The 22,500-nt window shown below is 42.7% G+C and overlaps 1 protein-coding gene across 1 annotated transcript in view; it reads right to left on the reverse strand.

Moving 5' to 3' along the window:
* The window catches only part of grin2aa (glutamate receptor, ionotropic, N-methyl D-aspartate 2A, a), a gene marked incomplete at both ends in the record, with an annotated part of 234,844 nt that overhangs the window by 62,598 nt on the left and 149,746 nt on the right, over nucleotides 1-22,500 (reverse strand). The window contains one exon of the mRNA XM_084071329.1: nucleotides 14,585-14,699. Coding sequence (XP_083927455.1) covers nucleotides 14,585-14,699 — 115 coding nt within the window. The remainder of the gene's footprint in view (nucleotides 1-14,584; nucleotides 14,700-22,500) is intronic.

Genomic DNA, 22,500 nt, shown 5'->3' on the forward strand with positions numbered 1-22,500 from the left:
CCTAATCACAATAATCCCCGCATATATCGGTATCGGTTGATATCGGTATCGGTAATTAAGAGTTGGACAATATCGGTATATCGGTTATCGGTAAAAAAGCCAATATCGGACAACCCTAAGTATTACGTACATGTCTTATGTAACAGCTTAATACCTATATATTTAGTCATGCAAACATTTACAATAGCATTATATAAAAGCTTGCAACATGTTGCATCATAAGTTGTTGTGAGCTTGTAGAATGGCTAGTTTAGCCATATTTAAAAAATATTATTATATTTGTATTGACATTTTTAAGTTAATTGTTAGTTGGCTACTTTCCCAACACAATTTGGGGATTTGATGTATATATAAAATGCACAACACATTTGGAAGTTGTTAATTGCGGACATTAACTACTTGCAATGCCATTTTAAGTCTGTGAAGTACCTCTCAACAATAATTACTTTGTCTTTGTTTCCAATCCAGTGTTGCATCATCAGTCTGGCTTCCATGTCCTACCAGAGTCGAATGAACAAAGAAGCTTGGCTAAGCAAAAACTCCACTGCTGTGATCAGTGTGGAAAACACTTCCCTAAAATGTCCAAACTTAAAAGACACCAGAGAATTCACACTGGAGAGAAACCCTATGGATGTGATCAGTGTGGACAACACTTCTCTCTAATGTCCAGCCTTAAAGTACACCAGAGAGTTCACTCTGGAGAGAAACCCTATGGATGTGATCAGTGTGGACAACACTTCTCTAAAATGACCAACCTAAAAACACACCAGAGAATGCACACAGGGGAGAAACCCTATGGATGTGATCAGTGTGGACAACACTTCTCTACAATTACCAACCTAAAAAGACACCAGAGAATGCACACTGGAGAGAAACCCTATGGATGTGATCAGTGTGGACAACACTTCTCTCTAATGTCCAGCCTTAAAGTACACCAGAGAGTTCACACTGGAGAGAAACCCTATGGATGTGATCAGTGTGGACAACACTTCTCTAAAATTACCAACCTAAAAACACACCAGAGAATGCACACAGGGGAGAAACCCTATGGATGTGATCAGTGTGGAAAAGCTTTTAATCGATCAGATAGTTTAGAACTGCACATGGTTGTACACACTGGATTTAAACTGTTTCCTTGTGGTAAGTGTAGAAGGAGTTTTACTACTTCAAGCAACCGAAAACGCCATGAGCGCACACATATGAAAGATAAATCTGATTAGTGTGAACAGTAACGTCCCCTCTTTTTTTTTCTCCATTATAGTATTTTTTAAACAATTGTTTATCAAGATGTCTAAACAGTCATAAACACATTACATGTATATGAGCATGTTGATTCTAGATATGTGAACAATAGGATTGGATTAGATAAAATGTTGATGTGTTGATTAATTCCTAGTTAACCTAATATACTGTTTCAATGAGCTGTTATTTTTAGTAATATTTCTTTGAAATTGAGTCAAGTGTTTTCAGATAAAATTTTGTAGAATATAGATGGAATATCTATCTCTATTAGGTTGTGTATGCTTCATTACTTCCAAGTTTACTATGCTTTATTATTATACATTTGTTATGCTGTATTATCTTTGTGGAACATATCCCAACAACATGCAGCTGCGTATAGAAATAAACACATTTCAATATACCCTTTATTCTCAATCTAATCTTTGTTTCACAGTAATTTGTCCTGTAGATGTTTTTATTTGTAGATTAGATTATTTCTGTTTTTATCTCAGATGTTGTTCATGATTTGTACATTTCATTTGTACAATTTAAGTTAAACACATACCTTGTACCACTAGAGAACATAACATTTTAGCCAAAATAAAGATAAATACAGATAAAGATGCTGTCCCTTCACTACACCAGGTTGTATTCATCTGAAGGATGTACAGTTTCCATAGGAACTTGAATGGCCTTGAAAGTGTCTTGATGGCTCTGTTTGAATAACAAGATGAAGGTGAGAGAAACTCATTCTCTAGCGGTGGCTCCGCCACATATGGCTGCAGAGACAGCACAATACTTTGCCAGCCTTTCTGCCTCGTCTTTGGGCATCCCAAGTTGTTGAAACGCTCCAACAAACAGTCCGTGGGTATGTCCTAGGCTGGATCACCAGAGGAAACAAAGTTCTTAGTCTTGCACTGCTGCTTGGTGTTAAAGCGCTCTCTCTAGTTGTTCTCATGGGCCCGGAAGTCCACCCATTGCTATTCCGACAGAGGACGGACCCACCACACCGCGGGAAGGCCGCCGGGTCTATTGCCTCTCTTCCCGGTAGCTGTTCACGGGAGGGGCCGTCGTCACGTAGCGTTGGCTGTTGGTAGAGTCCACCGGTGAGAAATGCTTTCTTTATGCAAGCTACATAGTCCACAGAAATTGCAAATGCATCCACTGCACCTACTACATTGACGGTGGTAGTCACAACGGGGCAGTTTAACGTCATGCCCAGTGTCATAAACACATTACATGTATATGAGCATGTTGATTCTAGTTGAGTGAACAATAGGATGGGGATGAATAAATGTTGATTTGTTGATTCATTCCTAGTTAACTTAACATACTGGTTAAATGAACTGTTCTTTTAAATAGTATTTCTTTGTAATTGAGTCAAGAGTTGTCAGATACATTATTAGAATATAGATGGAACATAGGATATATATTATTTTGTGTACGCTTCAATACATCCGCGCTTACTATGCTTTATTATTATTATCCTTTTGTTATGCTGTATTGTCTTTGTGGAACATGTCCCACCAACATTTTGCTGCAGATAGAAATAAACACATCTCAATATACTTTATTTTTTATTTTTTGTAGAATTAGATATTTCTGTTTTGCCTCAGAGGTTGTTCATGCTTTGTAAATTTTACTCTTGTTTAAATGAGGCTATAGATTAGATTAATATTCAATTTTCTCAGGTTATTCATGCTTTGTACATTGTATTTGTGCAATTTAAGTTAAACACATAGAAGACAAGATGCTGTCCCTTCACTACGCCAGGTTGTGTTGATCTGAAGGGATTTGGAGCAATCATGTACAAATGAAGTTTCTATAGGAACTCGAATGGCCTTTAAAGTGTTTTTATGGCAATTGAGGCAACATACTCTTTTGTAGTTCACTTTGTAATTCTGTCATATCATGTGCCATGCACATATTTGTGTACAAAAGTAAAATGGGAATTGACAAAGGTAAAAAGACAAAAAGGCTGGCAAGTTGCGATTCTGGACACATTGTTCAATGAGTTGTTGACTTAAGCACGAGGGCCTAGGGAGGGGGGTGCAGGGTTTTATTACCCCTCATTCCTAGCCTGTGCGGGTGTGTGTGTGTGTGTGTGTGTGTGTGTGTGTGTGTGTGTGTGTGTGTGTGTGTGTGTGTGTGTGTGTGTGCGTGCGTGCGTGCGTGCGTGCGTGCGTGCGTGCGTGCGTGCGTGCGTGCGTGCGTGCGTGCGTGCGTGCGTGCGTGCGTGCGTGCGTGCGTGCGTGCGTGTGTTCGTGCGTGCGTGTGTTTGTGCGTGCGTGCGTGCGTGTGTTCGTGCGTGCGTGCATACAAAATGGAATAGCCTATGCCATACCATAGTACACAGTACTAATGCATGTGTCTTTATTGTTTTACAGTGAAATTGAAGCATTACAAGTGGAGTGAAGTGCTTTGGCCCATAATAGGAATGTAGGCATGCATTGATTTGATAATACTAATAATAATAATCAATATCATTATTAATATAACTGCTACTACTACTACTTTACTGCTTGTACTATTACAACTACCACCACTAATACTAATTCAAATAATAATATTAATAAGAAGAATGTAATGTTGTATGTTAGCCTATATAATGTTACACCATACATTGTTGATACAATTCCTCAGACTTCTATACTGTTGTCTTCTCTGTTTACAGTATACATTGAAAATCTGTTCTGAAAATAGTTGATCTACAAGATAGAACATGTTGCAAAGCAATGTGTAGTAAGCTTGTAGATATGCACTTTTCTGCAAAGGTTTACCTGAAGATATGCTGGTTAATACAACCATATGGTAAATTATTTAAGTCCTGCTTTATGAGGACAACTGTGAACAGTCTTTTTGTCGTGTATATTACATGCACAAGAAAAACAACACTGCTATCTCCAAAAGAGCATTCCTTGTCGTCACTTCAGTTGAGCTCAGCATGTCTGTAAAACTGAGGTCATAAAGACAGTTCAAACGTGTGTGTGTGTGTGTGTGTGTGTGTGTGTGTGTGTGTGTGTGTGTGTGTGTGTGTGTGTGTGTGTGTGTGTGTGTGTGTGTGTGTGTGTGTGTGTGTGTGTGTGTGTGTGGTAAAAATGGTAAATGGTGCATTTATATAGCGCTTTTATCCAAAGCGCTTTACATTGATTGTGCCATTCACCCATTCACACACACATTCATACACCGATGGTGGAGGAAACCCTGCAAGGCACCAACCTGCTCATCAGGAGCAATTAGGGGTTCAGCGTCTTGCTCAAGGACACTTCGACACTAACTCTGGGGGAAAACTGTGAACCTTGCGGTTTCCAGTTCACTCTACCCCTGAGCCACTGTCGCCCCTGTGTGTGTGTCTGTGTGTGTGTGTGTGTGTGTGTGTGTGTGTGTGTGTGTGTGTGTGTGTGTGTGTGTGTGTGTGTGTGTGTGTGTGTGTGTGTGTGTGTGTGTGTGTGTGTGTGTGTGTGTGTGTGTGTGTGCGCGTGTGTGTGTGTGTGTGCGCGCAAACATACATTGACAGCAGTGAAATAGTAGAGTAGAGTAAATAAGTGTTCAAAGAAGACAGAGTTACAATATAAAACCTCTTGTAGTGCCTGAATAAGGCTGATTTGGAAAATGTATGGTGGCAAACTTTCGATGTACATGCCAATGTTATGCAATCATATGAGAAATTGAACAGGCCCGTCTTGATCACATCACTATAGACATAATGTGTACCGATTTGCGTGTTTTTTGGACAGAATCTGAAGGAGTAAGTACAAAGGTCAGCCTCCTGGTGGCGCTCTAAAAGGCAGATGTGAAAAATGCAGGGCAAAGGTTTTTCCTTGGCCTGCATTTTTCACATCTGCCTTTAACACACATGCACGATGTGGTTGATTTGTGCCACATTTCTTTTATAAACTCTGGAATATCAATATAATGCAGAGTCATCACTTATACCCATAGGTTGCTAATTTGCCACTAATGAACATCGGTCAAATTCACATTTGTTTGCTAGAAGTCATTTTCCTGTTTGGCATCCTTCATTGAGAGTCTCCCTCTCCTTATCTTGCTCTCTTTAGCTCAGTCACCCCCCCCCCCCGCCCACACACACACACACACACACACACACACACACACACACACACACACACACACACACACACACACACACACACACACACACACACACACACACACACACACACACACACACAGTCATAAAGCTGACCTCCTGCCAAGTGCCAACTAGGAATGTTGCTTCTGAGATAACTGTGTTGACTTTCTTCAACATCCAATCAACACAACAAAAGACACTGTTCACAGCTGTCCTCGTAAAACAGGGCTTAACACATTGAACATTTGTTGCATTAAAAAGACAACTTTTGCAGACAATTGCACATCTACAAGCTTACTACACATTGCATAAAACCTCTTGTAGTGCCTGAATAAGGCTGATTTGGAAAATGTATGGTGGCAAACTTTTAATGTACATGCCAATGTTAGGCAATCAGGAGACAACATGAGAAATTGAACAGGCCCGTCTTGATGTGTACCGATTTGTGTGATGTTTGGACCAAATTTGTAAAAAATGGAGTACTCCTGCAAACTTTGGAAGCAATTCTTTGCCAATCAGGAAGGAATATGAAAAATCTGAAATGACCAGTTTTGTTTAATGACTACAGAGATACTGTGTACCGATTTGCTAGATTTTTGGACCAAATCTGTAGGAGTACTGTCCAAAAATGTGTTTTGCACAAATCGGCCTCCTGGTGGCGCTATAAAAGATCCATGTGAAAAATTTGGGGCAGAGGTTCTGCTCTGGCATCCAGGGACTGTGTGTGCACAGTTTTGCTGCGAGCAAGCCAACGCTGCCGGAGATTAGCTGTACACAGACAAGACAGAATGACACACACACACACACACACACACACACACACACACACACACACACACACACGGACGGACGGACAGGGGGTAAAACATACTCTCTCGCCATGCCTTTCGGCCTGGCGGAGACAATAAAAAGGGGGGTCAAGAGTTTGCTGTGACATCTCTCTGTCAGTCAAACTGGGAGAGTTATATCTGTGGCAAGATGCATCATGGGAAAATGAGTTCCTAATAGCGAGGAGAAACCCATTCAATCATAAAACACTATCTGTCATCGCTGTCAGACGAAATTATGTAGGGGAAATGAATACTGTTCTACTTCTTCCTCTGTGTGTGTGCGTGTGCATGTGTGCGTGTGTGCATGTGTACTCATCATGCACGTGTGCAAGTGAGATTTGGGGAAAGAGAGAGACAAAGACGGACACAGGAAAGTATAGGCATCGACAGATAGAGGAAGATAGAGGAAGAGAGGGAGATACTGTAGAAAGAGGGAAAAAGACAGAGGAAGAGAAAGAAAGAGAGAGAGAGAGAGAGAGAGAGAGAGAGAGAGAGAAAGATAGAGAGAGAGAGAGAGAGAGAGAGAGATAGGGAGAGAGTCAGACGTCTTGTTAAAGTGAAAAGCTCATATTAAGGAGCTGAAGTGGAGTAGAGAAAGCAGGCTGCTGGATATTGAATGTTGCTTCTTCTGCTGAGAAAACCACGGCTGCCATTGCCATGCATGATGACATAGCCATACAGTACCTGAATCTCTCCATACACCCACGTGCGTGCGCGACCGTGCGCGCACGTGTAACTCGCCCATATTGTGTCTCTCCAAGCACAAATCCCACGCTGTCCTTAATAATTATTTGGTGAACGGAGCACTAACTCTGCAGTAGCTTCTTGAAGCAATTTACACGCTCAATCAGCCCAGCAGGATGAAGGGTAGAAAAGAGAGAGAGAGAGAGAGAGAGTGCTGAAAGACTTATTTTGATCGGTAAATACACATGAACTCAGGATAGTAATGATGTTGTTTATCAGTTGCACAGCAATCCTTCCGCTGGATGAGACGCGTGTGTCTGAATCGTATTTATTTATTTACTCTACACAAGTTTAAAGTGGTCTTCCCATAAGGGAATACAGTCAGATAAAATGAATCTGTTTATGCAAGTTCAAGTGCAGTTCAATGGCACCTATTACAGTACGTCCCCAAATCACCTTCTGGGGTAGTAAGATTACCAGCCCTTCAATGAAAACCCATAAATGAATGAAAATATTTGCACAACAGATTACTGTGAAGCCAGGATGAGTGGGATTCAATCTAATGTTAGGAATGGGTATGTGTTGCTACTTGCTACAAAGACAGGGGTCTGTCTGCACCCTGTGTGTGTGAATTCCTTTCATGGCTGGTCACATGAAGTGGGGAACACTGATGGAGTTAGACCTAGGATGACCGTGATATTCAGCCCCTCAAACCGAGACCCTTCAATCAATACGCACGTTTGTCGCACACGTGCGTGCTCATTCATGCACGTGTATCGCACTACGCACCACATGTGTTACATAAGGGCAACGATTGACAAACGTCAGCCTCAGCGTTGAATTCAGACACGTCACACGCAATGCATTTGTTCATGTTTTTCTGATTGGTGAGCATGTTTACATGAAAAGAACATGATAAACGTGTATGCAACCACTGAAAACAACCGTTATCATTTTTATTCTGGCAAACAACAATTGTGTAGTGAATGTTGAAAACCGGGACTTAATTAGTGTTTTAGAGATAATTGTTCGTGACTCAGGACACGCAGCTTGAAATCGGGACAATCCCCGGCCAGCAAAGCCACACCACCTTAACACTAATCCCAGTCACACAACGAATTACGCAAAGTATAACAAAGTCACTTTTAAAAGTCGCTTTTATTCGGCCAAGTGAAGCAGTGGATTATTAGAATTATTCAATGCAGGACTCCAATGGAACATTTTCATGTAGCCCAGGGACCCAAGTTCATTAGGAAATATCACAACTCTTGTTAAATGGTTCAGTGCTCTGAACTTCTAGTATCTCTGTACTGGAATGAAATGTCAAACTGTCAAATATTTAACAGAAATCAGAGTGCACACGCTCTTTAATTCTTGTAGGCATTAATGAATGAATCAATCAATCAATCGTCTATCTGCTGTATCTATCTATCTGTCTGTCTGTCTGTCTGTCTGTCTGTCTGTCTGTCTGTCTGTCTGTCTGTCTGTCTGTCTGTCTGTCTGTCTGCCTGCCTGCCTGCCTGCCTGCCTGCCTGCCTGCCTGCCTGTCTGTCTGTCTGTCTGTCTGTCTGTCTGTCTGTCTGTCTGTCTGTCTGTCTGTAGGCATTTTAAGCTCAACAAACCTGGTAAAACAGATTTCCATTTGTGATCCAACAACATTACCAGCAGCAACATGCGTGGGGTGTGAACCAAAGTGCTCACACAATATTCATGTAATCCAATATTTATTGACTCAAGTAGCCTCTACTCTACGCCATTCCCCATGGTACAGTGCAACGTTTCAGAGGTAAAGGCCTGCAGTAATCCTCCTCCGTACCAAAATTATAACAACACACCGCTAAACCCAACTCCATACCAACAAACCTCCATTTGTTTTATGTGTGTGCGATCACCCTTGTTTGTGCGAGTGTCCTTGTAATATCGTGTGCCTTTGAGCGAGAAAGTTTGTTTCTGTGTGCATGTGCATGCAATGAAAACTACAGCTGAGTGAATATCTCTGTCTGTCTGTCTGTCTGTCTGTCTGTCTGTCTGTCTGTCTGGCTCTAGGGAGAGAGGGAGAGAGAGAGAGAGAGAGCGAGAGAAAGAGAGAGAGAGGGAGAGAGGGAGAGAGGGAGAGAGGGAGAGAGAGAGGGTGACACAGAGAGAGAGAGAGATAGAACATGGCCCACTTGAAAATAAAATAAAAAGTGTTCGCGGCCCACCCATCTGACCACTTAACACATTGAGTGCCATAAACGGTCCGGACCGTTTTTGAGAAGCCATGCGTCATGTGCCATAAACGGTCCGGACCGTTTTTGGCCCATTTTTTTTTTATACGTGGGGCCCACGTGGGCGCTCTAACGAAACTTTGGGATCATCCAAGGAGTCTCTGAGAAGGAGAGGCCGGATGTCGATCCATGTCAAAAATATTTCCGGTCGGCCGCTCCAATGTTAACTCCTTGACTAAAATCTTAATATCTCCATTTCTTTTTAACGTGGTGGAAGTGAGCCGTTTTCGATCGCTGATCACTCTGCAATGGAGGATCGCGTTACAAATATTATTGTTCCAGGCGTTAGTCGGGACCCTCCGCCGTCTCGCACGCACGCTTTGTTTACATGCACTTCCGCGTCGGGCTTCTACAGCACGAAACATATCAACGTAAGTGGATGGAAGATATGCTGGCACTGAACGTACTCTATTTTAATAAACCTCTGGCACACGATGTGTTAACACGGCAGACAGTCATATAGGTGAACCGATGCATTTTCAGAGCATGTTTATTCTAATGATCAATCAATCGATTGTGTTACGGCTTGGATCAATGAAACTAACTTAGTTAAGTTAGTTAAGCTCTTGTCATTAAAATCTTAGTGTTTTGACAATTATGTTGGGCCCCACCTGCAGTACCCTCACGGCCCACCGTTTGTGTGCGTGTGTGTACGTGAGCGATGAGTGGTGGAGTACGTCAAGCTAGTCTGAGATATTAGATGGAAACTTGGTGCGGAAAACTAACCGAAACTTACACTTGCACACACACACACACACACACACACACACACACACACACACACACACACACACACACACACACACACACACACACACACACACACACACACACACACACACACACACACACACACACACACACACACACACACACACACACACACCCTACTGGTCCTGACCTGAACACAAATATAAGGTGTGTCTCAGATTGGTCACCCCGGGGTCAACTAAATTGTCTTTCCGTCAATAACTGCCACGACGCTCGCGCACACGCCCTTCTCACCTCAATAACAGAGGGCTCAGGTTTTGATGAAGTGTGGTTTGAGGTGTTATCAGAGAGCACAACAGTTAAAGACAGACAGACCACACAGATTAACTGCACAGCAGGGTATTTCATCAATGTCGCTAACGAAACCTGTGCTTAACTGAAAAAGCCTAGTTTGAATTGCCGTCCATATACTCCTACTTAGCGTTGCACTTTGTCACTTAACTTTCCCCTTCTACCCAACATTTGTTTGAGACCATCAGAAATGAAATTTGAAAGAGACCATCAGGTCAAAGTTTGTGTCAAACCAGACACAGGACCTACATGTCTCAGTAGAAGAGCAGAGAGACCAAATACAACCACCCCAGTTGTACAAGTTATGTTGTATTAACCTACTCTACCATACAGATTGGACAAAATAACATTTTATTCACAAACAATAGTTACATTACAGCTCTAACGCTCAAGCCGTTCCATTCAGTCATATATGTTCTACGTTAACTCAAACCAGGCTTGAACAATCTTGCATTGTGCACAAACACACGGTGTGAATAAATAGTCCAGAACAGTAAAAAAGGAAGATGCGATGTCATAAGAATAAGCAAAAACAAGGTGTTCTTCTCAGCAGTGGAACAGATCCTTCTTACGGAACTCTATGAAGAGTTTCAAAGTTTTACTGTCTGAACGAGTCATGTATGAATTGAAATCTGTTTATTGGATACTGCAGCCAACTCTCCTTGGGCTTTGGGATGTACTGTTAACTCAATGCTCTCCAGGAAATACGTAAAGGAAAAAATCACGGCACTCACAGACTGCTAAAGGATGATATTGAGCCAGCAAAACTGTTTATGTGCTTGCACATGTATTTTAATCATCTAAAAATGTTCATTGTAAGAGTCAACAGAATGAATGGAACTACGGGTAATGCTTTACACAATTTACTGAGAGGAATCCCCTCGCTCCCCCATCAGATCAGAGTGAACGTGTCCCCGTCCACTTAATTAAGCAAGGACTTAAAGCAGTTGAAGCACTTTGTTCATTCTGCAGCTTTTATTTTTAGTAGTTGAAAATAACAGCCGTTTCTGCAGTGGAAAACGCAGTACGTGGTACCAAAATGGAGTACAGTCAAGTCGAGTCGGTGCCATGCAGTGGGAAAGCAACATAATCTTGCTCAGGTAAGTTGATCAAGTAATCGAGACGCAGTTTATTTTTTAATTATTATTTTAGTTTCTTATAGGATGTACAATACATGTATGTATGTATCCATTAATATGCGCTGTCCCATCCAAATAAACAAATAAAGTAAAGTAAATATAATCAACCAATCAACATACAAAGAAATATTCTAATAGATTGTTTTAATATAACCCAACTAATCAATTAGTCTTATTAACCACTTAACCCTGTATTGTACTTTGTTGTACAGTGGTGACAAAAATAATATTTTCACTATTTTTTTCACTGCTATTTTCACTTTTTATAGTTATTCATTAATCATACAATATTGAAATAATTGTGAATTGATTTGAAGTTATATTGCCCAGCCCTTCTTCTCAGGATTTGTCTTTATCTGCTTTGATGGAATCACCCAGAGGAGATATGGGGGTACAGAGAGAATGAAGAGACGAAAGTAAGGAGGCATGGAGGACACGAGTGTGAATGAGTGATGGGAAGAGTGTGACCGCAAGGGAACGTAAGGAGACAGGAGACAAATAAGAAAGGGAGAGAAATGGAGGTAAAGTCTCTGTCTGAGAGAGAGGGAGACGGAGAGCGAGACAAACACAGGAAGAGTGAGCAGGGGATGAATAGAGGGTGATGCGATCTCTCTCTCTCACTCTCTCTCCATGAGGTATTGGGGTAATTTAAGCTGGTATGAGGGCTAGGTATGAAGATGTATGGTTGCCATTTAAACTCCATTACACTGGCAGCAACAATAGAGGCCATTTACCATACACATTAGTTTATATAGGACCTCATTCACCTTGAATGGCTGAGGAAACATGCTCACTTTTTTGGCAAAATAAGCCTTTTTTACTGACTTGGTAGAGCACGGCCAGAAGACTGGCAGCAGATTCGTATTTAAATGTCCAGTGTTTTCATGGTGTGCTCATGCTATAGCATGCTAATACCTCATGTACATGTACAGTACATCAACATAAATATACTTTAACAGTACGTTTAGTAGGCCTAAAAGCTGACTTGCATCATAGTTAAGGTTGGATTTGTATCGGGATGCCAATCCCCAGAGGTGGTGAACATTGTTCAAAGTAGGAGGAAAAATATAAACAACTAGAAAAAGTGCTCCTCGGAGCACAGGTCTCCGCCAGGTCAGGTAGGTTATTGTGGGCTAGCAATGTTGATGGAATATGAAGAATCGGACGGATCCGTCTTGATCATAATTATGACTATAGAGATTATGTGTACCGATTCACGTGATGTTTGCTCTGGCATCCAGGAAATGTGTGTGCAAAGTTTTGCTTCGATCAGCCTGAGATTAGCTGCTCACAGACAGACGGACACACGCATGCATGCACGCACGGACGGACGAAAACATAGTCCATGCCTTTGGCCTGGCAGAGACAATAAAATGGATCCCATAAAGAGACGTCACATGCCACATGCTTATAGGTAAGAATAAGAAGCCGTCTACAGTATCTGAAATGGAGTGTGATATCAGACAGCACTGTCCCATTAACCCCACACAAGAATAAAGAATTATGCACACAATAGGCTCAAGCATGGTTAGAAGCATGTCAGAAGTGAAACGATGTTCTGTTTGCAGATTAGACAACCGTCTCATTGGAATACTTTGCTGAGAGGTGCTATAGAAAGGGATATGCTGGCTGGTGTGTTTGCAGTGTGTGTGTGTGTGTGTGTGTGTGTGTGTGTGTGTGTGTGTGTGTGTGTGTGTGTGTGTGTGTGTGTGTGTGTGTGTGTGTGTGCAGTGTGTGTGTGCGTGCGTGCGTGCGTGTGTGCGTGCGTGCGTGCATGCGTGCGTGCGTGCGTGCGTGCGTGCGTGCGTGCGTGCGTGCGTGCGTGCGTGCGTGCGTGCGTGTGACTGTGTGTGTGTGTGCGTGTGCGTGTGCGTGTGCGTGTGTATGTGTGTGTGTGTGCGCGTGTAAGCTACTGTAAAGAGATGTAATTACTGTTTGTTTAGGATCATACATGTAGGAATCAAGATGACTTAAAATGACGGACGCCCCTAAACTGCATTGAAGATCCCGAATATTGTAACCATTTAAACGCGTAAATGCTGTTGCAAATGTGAAAATAATCAATATTAACTGTTGGATTTTGCAATGAGTTGGCTCACTCCTTATGTTTATACACACCTAGCAGGGGTGTAAAGTTTAACCAATAGGCCTAGGTGTAAGTACTGGAAACTAGCTTTAAAGTTAACAATGCAACTACATCAATACACAATCTAAATGTATCATGAATCAGTCAATGCCCCGATTCTAAACTTACAAATTGGTTGAATGAAGCTTTTCTGCTAATTCTACTTTAGTATAAACTAAATGAATGTAGAAGACTCACTAATTACTCACTGACTCAAGTCATTACTTTCAAAATAATATCGACCACAACTCCTCTCCCTCAGCTTGTCTCTCCTATGCAATACCACAAGGTTCCATTTTAGGCCCCATGCAGCCTCTTTTTCCATCTATTGTACATACCCCTCGGCCAGATTATTCAAAAATACGTCTCTTTCCTCTGTTAAGTAGACGACACACAGCTTTATCTCCCCCCTAAAACCAAGTGACCAGTCCAAATTAGTTAGCCTGACAAACTGCCTTGAGGACATTAAATGTTGGACGGCACACTATTTCCAAGAGCTAAATGAACGCAAGTTTGAGGTTGTGTTATTTGGTCCCCCTGATTCCAACTCACAAATACAAAACGATCTTGGCCACCTGTCCACCCTTGTCAAGGCCGTGTCAAAAACCCGGGGGCGCTCTTTGACTCTCACTTTTAAGTACAACAAGCAGGTAAATGCAGTCCTAAACAAACAGCTTTTCCCACCTTCACTCCGATGCCAAAATCAAGCCATTTCTCTGTGTCCAAGACCTTATATGATCCATATCATCCCGTTTGGATTATTGCAATTCCCTATACACTGGGATTAGTCGTTCATATCTCGCCTGTAACTGGTCCAAAACTGTAGTTTTCACAAGCATTTGAATTCTTCTTTTTTTTTTAAATGTGTTTTATTACTGATTGTCCAATTGTCTCGTTGTTCATATTCTTCTGTACAGCACATTAGTTCAACGGGAGTTGAACTAATGTGCTGAACTGATTTATACCTTGTTGTATGATGATGGTGACGTACATAAGCTCACGATGTGTCAAACCGTAAGGATAATTACATATTTGCATATGAAAGTAAGTTCCACATGAACTTATGACATAAACCCACACACATGCACGTGTACGAACATGCCCGCCCGCACACACGCACGTGCACGTGCGCGCACACAAACACACACACAGACACTTCTTACCCTTTCCCACTCTCTCTCCTTGTTGAGGACGATGACTACCAGCCGTGGGTTCTCCTGATAGCCATCTTCTGTGAAGGACAGATCTCTACCATCCCAGGTCACGTTCATCATGTACCTGAGATAAAGAGAGAGAGAGAGAGAGAGAGAGAGAGAGAGGTTGAGGTGTGGAGACGAGAGAAATGTGAGGAAGGGAGAGAGAGAACGAGAAGGAAGAAGAGTGATCGGACCGGAGGAGAATAGAAGAAAGATAGGGTAAAGGGAGAGACAGAGACAGAGAGAGAGAGAAAGGAGGGCAGAGATTTAATTACATTAACATGACAAAAAATCCAAGTCTCCCAATGGTACTGTCACTTCACTGCAACACTGTGATCCATTTTTTATGCTCTCACAGTTAATAACTCGCCATAGTTACGGCGTAATGTTAATTATTAACAATGAGGATAAGGGCTGGGAAGGAGAGAGAGAGAGAGAGAGAGAGTGTAGAGTGTAGTGTGTGCAGTGGTGGAAAAATTACTTAAATGTTTTACTTACAATTATCAATACTGCAATTTAGAAGAACTCTGTTACAAGTAAAAGTCCGGAATTCAAAATTGACTTGAGTAAAATATACTTAAAGTACCAAAAGTAAAAGTACTTACATGTTTGAAAATAGCCCAGTTATAAAAAAGGGCTGAAGTGGTTAATCTATGTCACAACCCTGTGTGTGTGTGTGTGTGTGTGTGTGTGTGTGTGTGTGTGTGTGTGTGTGTGTGTGTGTGTGTGTGTGTGTGTGTGTGTGTTGTGTGTGTGAGAGAGAGAGAGAGAGTGAAATAGAGAGATCAAGTACTTTTAATGTGTCGGGGTAAGGCAAATGGACAGTATCAGTGACAGATTGCAGTAGTGCAGTGATCCTTCTTTTGGTTTCCGACTTTTCTTTTCCCGTCAAGGCTTCTTTTTTTTTTGTACGTGATTGAGGGTGTAAGCCAGGACACAGGGCGAGTGGTTTGTTTCCTTTGTTAAGTGTGGGCCTGTGAAGCCCTTTGAGACTGTATAGCAGTGATTAAGGGCTATACAAATACATTTGACTTTGAGTTCTGTGACAAGCCTGATAGAGCTGGACGCCAGTGATGGAAGAAGTACTCCCACTGTTTACTTATGTAAAAGTATCAATAATACCCTATCGTAGAGTAGTTCACATTTTTACTTGAGTAAAAGCACAACAGTGTTGGCATCAAAATATACTTAAAGTACCAAGAGTAAAAGCATTATATAGAATGTACCCTTTCACAAGTTATCATTATGTATAAAATGTATAAGAATCTTTTGAAAATAGCCGATCTACAAGCTCACAACGCGTCGCCTGCGAGCTTGTAGATCTGCTATTTTCAAATAGCCAAAGTATAAGGGCTGAAGTGGTCGATGTATGTTTTGTAATAACAATAACAATCTACAAAGTAGTAACTAAAGTTTTCAAATAAACGTAGTACAGTAATAGTACAATATTTAGCCTCTGACATGTAGTGGAGTAGAAGTAAAAGTATTTTGGAAATACCTCAAAATTGAACCTCAAAAAGTACAGTACTTGACTGTGAATGTACTTAGTTATTTTATACAACTGCTGGACACAAGAGAGAGAGAGAAAATGGCGAAGATACTGCACAGTATTAAACAGAGGAAATCCATGCACACTCTGACCCACGCAGGCACGCACGCACGCCTGCACACACGTCGCACGCACAGATTCATGCAAGCACGCACACACACGCGCACACACGTCGCACGCACGCATTCATGCACGCTAGCACACAACGAGTGAGTGTATGAGTGACCCACATTACATGTCACATTAGTAAAGATTGAAGGCATTGGGAAGATATTATTAGGACCACAGGACCTCTACATTAATCATCCGTGTCCTTCTCCACTCTACACCCCCCACTCTCTCTCCCTGTCACTCCTAGCTGAAAACCAGTCTCCTTCTTTCCTCCTACTCCAATCACCGTACAACAGTAGAGTATTGTATAATAGTATAGTATAATGAATGGGTGTGTGTGTGTGCGTGTGTGTGTTGACATTTCACATTTGCAGCATATCCCTGTTGGACTACTGTAGGTAGACGCACACACACACATTAGCTGCAAACCTACTGTACACTGAGACTCACACGCAAACGCACACACACACACACACACACACACACACACACACACACACACACACACACACACACACACACACACACACACACACACACACACACACACACACACACACACACACACACACACACACGCACACACACACAAACATGCCACATGCACATACATGCGCACACGCACACACAACTCAATACTGTGATGACATCACAGAGCGATAAGGGGATTGAGTGGACTTTGTGATTAAAATAATCTGATTGGCCCACTAGTGACCAGATGAGAAGTTTAAAGCCATCTGATTGGATGATTGATTGCCTCTCCAGGTGTCAACAACCTAGGATGTGATCAATACCCCCTCAAGACAGACACACATGTGCAGAGTCACATGCGCTCCATGTATGTAGGAACACACACACACACACACACACACACACACACACACACACACACACACACACACACACACACACACACACACACACACACACACACACACACACACACACACACACACACACACACACACACACACACACAATGCAGCACTGAACCCAATTATGGGAGACTATATCAGAGAGAGGAGCATTGTGATCAATACAAAAGCCAGGCTGATCTTTCAAGACGGCAGGGCATTCTGCAGTGAGAAAGCACTTATCTGGAAAGATACACACACACAGTTTATAAAAAGAACTAAAAGCAGGGAGACACCCACTTCCTTCCTCTCTCTCTCTCTCTCTCTCTCTCTCCCTCTCCCTCTCCCTCTCCCTCTCTCTCTCTCTCTCTCTCTCTCTCTCTCTCTCTCTCTCTCTCTCTCTCGTACAATTAGCAGAGGAGTTCATATATTGACCAGCAGAGGATCTGGTCCAAGCGGTCAATGCTTTCAAACTAAGATGAGAGCATGTGTAGAATGCTGGTCTGGTACAACAGAGCAGCTTAACACAGCCAGTCCCTGAGGGCTTCATTTTCACTCTCAGTTCAATCGACCACATTAACCCTGGCGTCCCGATTTTTGGTGTAAAAATACATAAATACATACATGTATTTAAATTATTATTATTATTTTCCTTTTTATTTTTCAAAAAAGAAAAGAAAAAGTGATTTAGAAGCTCGGCTATTTTCACTATGTGTTGTACCACAGAGTATATAGTGCTAACTCAGGAAGGTTAACTCAGGAAATCTTACTTGCCAGGAATTAGATTCATTTTCACACTAGTCAGTAAAAACAGGTTTTTAAAGTGATCAAATATTCTCTTTACAGATGCCTGCTTGAATGAGGACCATGGAACCTCACCATGAGCCTAAGGCAGTGCTTCTCAAACTTTTTAGTGTCAAGGACCCCCACATTGATGTGTATTTGGCCGCGGACCCCCATCTGAAAAGGTTTTGTGCCAGGGATCCCCAGTGTTAAAACAAATTCAACATTATTCAAAAATGTCCAATACTTTAAAGATTAAAAAAAAACTTGTATATCTGCTATTTTTGAATATCCAAAGTATAAAATAAGGGTTAAAGTTGTTAAAATGATTGTTTGTGATGCTATATTCTTTTTTTTTTTTTCTTATAATTTTTATCCCACGATTTTGTAACCCACATTTTTTCACCCAGTGCCAATTGCCTATGTAATCCTGGGCACTACCTACCCTCTGCCAGCCTAGGGAGAGCCCAAGCTGAAGCTCATGCCTCCTTCAATGCATGAGGAGCAAGCAGGCCGCTTCTTATCACCCGACAGGGGGGAGTTTCCCTGGTTGGACATAGCGCGTGGAAGGAACACGTTATTCCAACCAGTTCCCTTCTCCTCCATCAGGCGCCCCGGCTGACCAGGGGGAGGCAGTATAGTGACCAGGATTACTACATGTTTTTGTGAGGGTATTAACTACCCTAGGAGACACGGGGAGAACATGCAAACTCCACACAGAGTAGGCCCTTTCACCAACCCCACCTAGGGTATGGGCGCCGATGACGTGGAGGAGAGAACACGCCCCCAGCGCCCACAGCGTCCCTGGCGGGAATCGAACCCAGGACCTTCTAGCTGTGAGGCGACAGCGTGATGCTATATTCTATATTAACTAATTTAGCTGGGGACCCCCGGGGTCCCTGGGGGTCCCCTTTGAGAACCACTGGCCTATAAGGGAAATACACAGAGATAGGCCCAGCTGGATCTTCTGCAAGACTGAAACCAAGTGAGCAATCACAGAATCAGATGCTCCCCCTCAGCCACTTAGCTACAGAATCATGTTGTCTGCCCTGGCACCTAGCAACACCATTCACAGAACATATACAATTAGGAGAGCTGCTGTATGGGGGAGTGCAGCTTTTATTTTGGAATGAGGCTGAATGAACAATGGAGATTGGTGTGTGTGTGTGTGTGTGTGTGTGTGTGTGTGTGTGTGTGTGTGTGTGTGTGTGTGTGTGTGTGTGTGTGTGTGTGTGTGTGTGTGTGTGTGTGTGTGTGTGTGTGTGTGTGTGTGTGTGTGTGTGTGTGTGTGTGTGTGTGTGCACACTTTAGAATCTCAGTTCGGAACGAAAATGCAAAGGCAGCAACTAACCACTTCAGAACATTTACGTTAAGTGGTACCTGCTCGATGGAGCGTTGGAGAGGCCAAGCGATCAATTTGGTCCTGGACCTGAGCCCTGCGCTTAGCACACAATGACTGTTTCCCTCCTTTCTTATCAATACCTGCAACTCTCCTTTGTTTTATTCTTGATGCTGTTGCTGCTAGGATGACACACTTTTTTGTTTTACCCTTTTCTCTCCCCGATTTAGTCATTATTAATATCTTCCCACACACATGTCTCTGCATGTGTTGTCACTGCTGTTGTACTGTACTGGTATCCCACATGTTGCTACAGGGTCGCTCCAAAACGAGAATCACAACAAATGTTTTCCATCACCTGAAAGGTTACATCAGCGACTGTACCAACCGTTTGAAAATGCGGTTGTAAGATTTGTGCAACGTGCACCACCAACGCTATACCAAAACAAACACTTGCTTCGTCATTTTGCATCGCATATGGAAAGTGACAGGAAAAGACGGCGGGTACAGGATTTAATCAGCGTATGTTCTTACTGGTAACACATGCTGTGTATTGCCGTACCATTCTCCGCGGCTGTGACAAGATAATGTATACTGGACTGCATCTATACCAGGACCTGGATATACATGACAATAACAGAGATGAAAAGATGTAGCTGCCAAGAGCTTCATTCACAGTTATAGATATAATAGTAAACCTTTTTTTCCCCCATCAGCTCCAATTTATCTGACTCCATGCAATCCATGCACAGGGTCTATAACCTACTTGCCATTGAGTGTGACTGCCTAAACAAATCGACTTTGAATACATTATAAAGGAATATGACTTTATAACTATAGGTGCACATCTTTATGAGTGTGTGTGTGTGTGTGTGTGTGTGTGTGTGTGTGTGTGTGTGTGTGTGTGTGTGTGTGTGTGTGTGTGTGTGTGTGTGTGTGTGTGTGTGTGCGTGTGCGTGTGCGTGTGCCGTGCGTGTGCGTTGACTGGCTGCGTCTGTGTCTCTACATTTAGGAGAGCACGCCACATGCCTTTCTATAAGTAAAGTGGATTTGGGGAGAGCGCATTCATTCACTTCACCTACGTATATTCAGGGGTCGAGTATACTGTATGTGCAGACTATACTTGATTTCACAGGCAATTAAATGCCAATGTCAAATCTTTTGTCCCAGTCCAGCCTCGCTGAAAGACAGCCCTGACAACACTGGCCACCTTACAGATTGCTACAAAACCTGTATATCCACTAATTTTGGGGCTAAACAACAATTTGAAGGAAAATATATAGGTCTGATAATGATGTACCATGCATGTTAAAATAACTATTCCCCACATTGTCCTTACTATTCTTCATTGTTTTAGAAAAACAAATGCCTATTGAACATTGAGCTGGCCACAATGTTTAGCTGCCCACTGGACCTTTATCCGTCTGGGGGTACAGGCGGGGGCTTTCACATAGGAAGGGGGCTTTTTTCTAGTATACTAAAATAATGTAGTTAATATAGTACTGTAGCTGTCCTGGTGCATTGTTGCTATTTCATTTAACACTAAAGCACTGAGTTGAGTCAAGGGTTGGATTGGGGGTAAGTCCCTGTGACATACTAGCATCATGTCCAGGGGGTGTACTTGTACATCAAGCTGCCTCACGCTACAGAAACAGGAGATGGCTATGGGCCTCATGACTCGGCAGGGCTTACCACTTTTTCGAGTTAGAAAATTATGCTAATGCAAGCATTTCATTGATTATTGCAGTCAAGTATTCATTGCAGCTGTGCAGGTCCCCTCATCTCCACCACAAATCAGAGAAATCCTGTCAGTGGTTCTCAACCTTTTCAGGCCGCGACCCCCCAAAATAATCATATTTGAACTGGCTGAAAATGTCAGAACAGGTCTGTGATGTACACTGTATGACTGTGTGCTCCATGCCTCCGGAGTAGAAGGTATCATACTGACTTGGTGTGTTCCCATGCTAGCATTGACGTACCGGTCCAGACGACTTTCAACTAACTGTAGAACATTCCTTTCCATTGGCAGAGGCTCTGAGTCAGCGTCGAAAAGCGACCTTTTCAATCAACACAATGACGGAGGACCAGTCGAACTGGTAAACAGAGGCAGATCTGTTTTGTCACTGCATGCTGTGGGCTCTTGGAACTCAGCTAGTTTTTATTGCAACACATCCCTGGTGTCCTTCAACGAGGCACACAATGTGAGTGGAGACGTGGACAAGTCCATGTCTCCCTCAAGTGCATTTTCTGAAGTCGTGTTCAAGCTAAAACAAGGTGCTTAAGTTTGAGTGTACCAAGAACTGATTATGTCTGTGTGCTTATGTGTGTGCCAGCTTAAGTGCGTGTGCGTGCGTGGGTGTGTGTGTGTGTGTGTGTGTGTGTGTGTGTGTGTGTGTGTGTGTGTGTGTGTGTGTGTGTGTGTGTGTGTGTGTGTGTGTGTGTGTGTGTGTGTGTGTGTGTGTGTGTGTGTGTGTGTGTGGGCACAGGATGCTGACACGACAGCAGCCTGTATGATTTTGGGCCGACGCCCATCGAACAGGTGGAGCTGATAGGGGGTTGCTAGGATACGGACACCGACGGGTATGTTTGTCTGGAGAGGATGACCCCGAACAACCCTGGGAGAGTGTCTCTTCACACACACACACACACACACACACACACACACACACACACACACACACACACACACACACACACACACACACACACACACACACACACACACACACAGAGCAGACATTACTTTTCTGAACCTGAACACTTCTCTGTGTAGCGTTTCCTACCCCCTATAGTGAATGTAAAGTGATCCAACCCCCCCCCCCCCCTGCTAGAACATGAATCTGTATCTATTCATTAGGCAGGAGGGGAGGGGAGGGGAGGACGCAAGGTGGACGCGAGAGAGAGACAGAGAGAAAGACAGAGAAGGAACAAACGGAATAAGAGGACAAAGCAGATATCGTTGTCAGGCAGAAACCTCTTATCTCCATATTGTAACGTTCTTTCTTCATAAATTAACGCCCTAATTGATCATACTACAGCGTCCCACGAAAGCGTCAAAAGTAGAAGATCCGCAAGCTCGAAACGCAAATCGCTGCATTTCTGAGCTTGTAGATCTGCTACTTTTGCTGTTTTTGAATTTGGATCCTGAAACGTGACAGTTTTGGACGTAATGAGATTTTAAGCCGACAGACACGATGTAAGAGATTGGGCTGAAAAAACAATGCAGAGCGAGAGAGCAGAAACAGAG

The sequence above is a fragment of the Gymnoscopelus microlampas genome (genome assembly GCF_963454915.1).
Source record: "Gymnoscopelus microlampas genome assembly, chromosome: 11".
Lineage (NCBI taxonomy): Eukaryota > Metazoa > Chordata > Actinopteri > Myctophiformes > Myctophidae > Gymnoscopelus > Gymnoscopelus microlampas.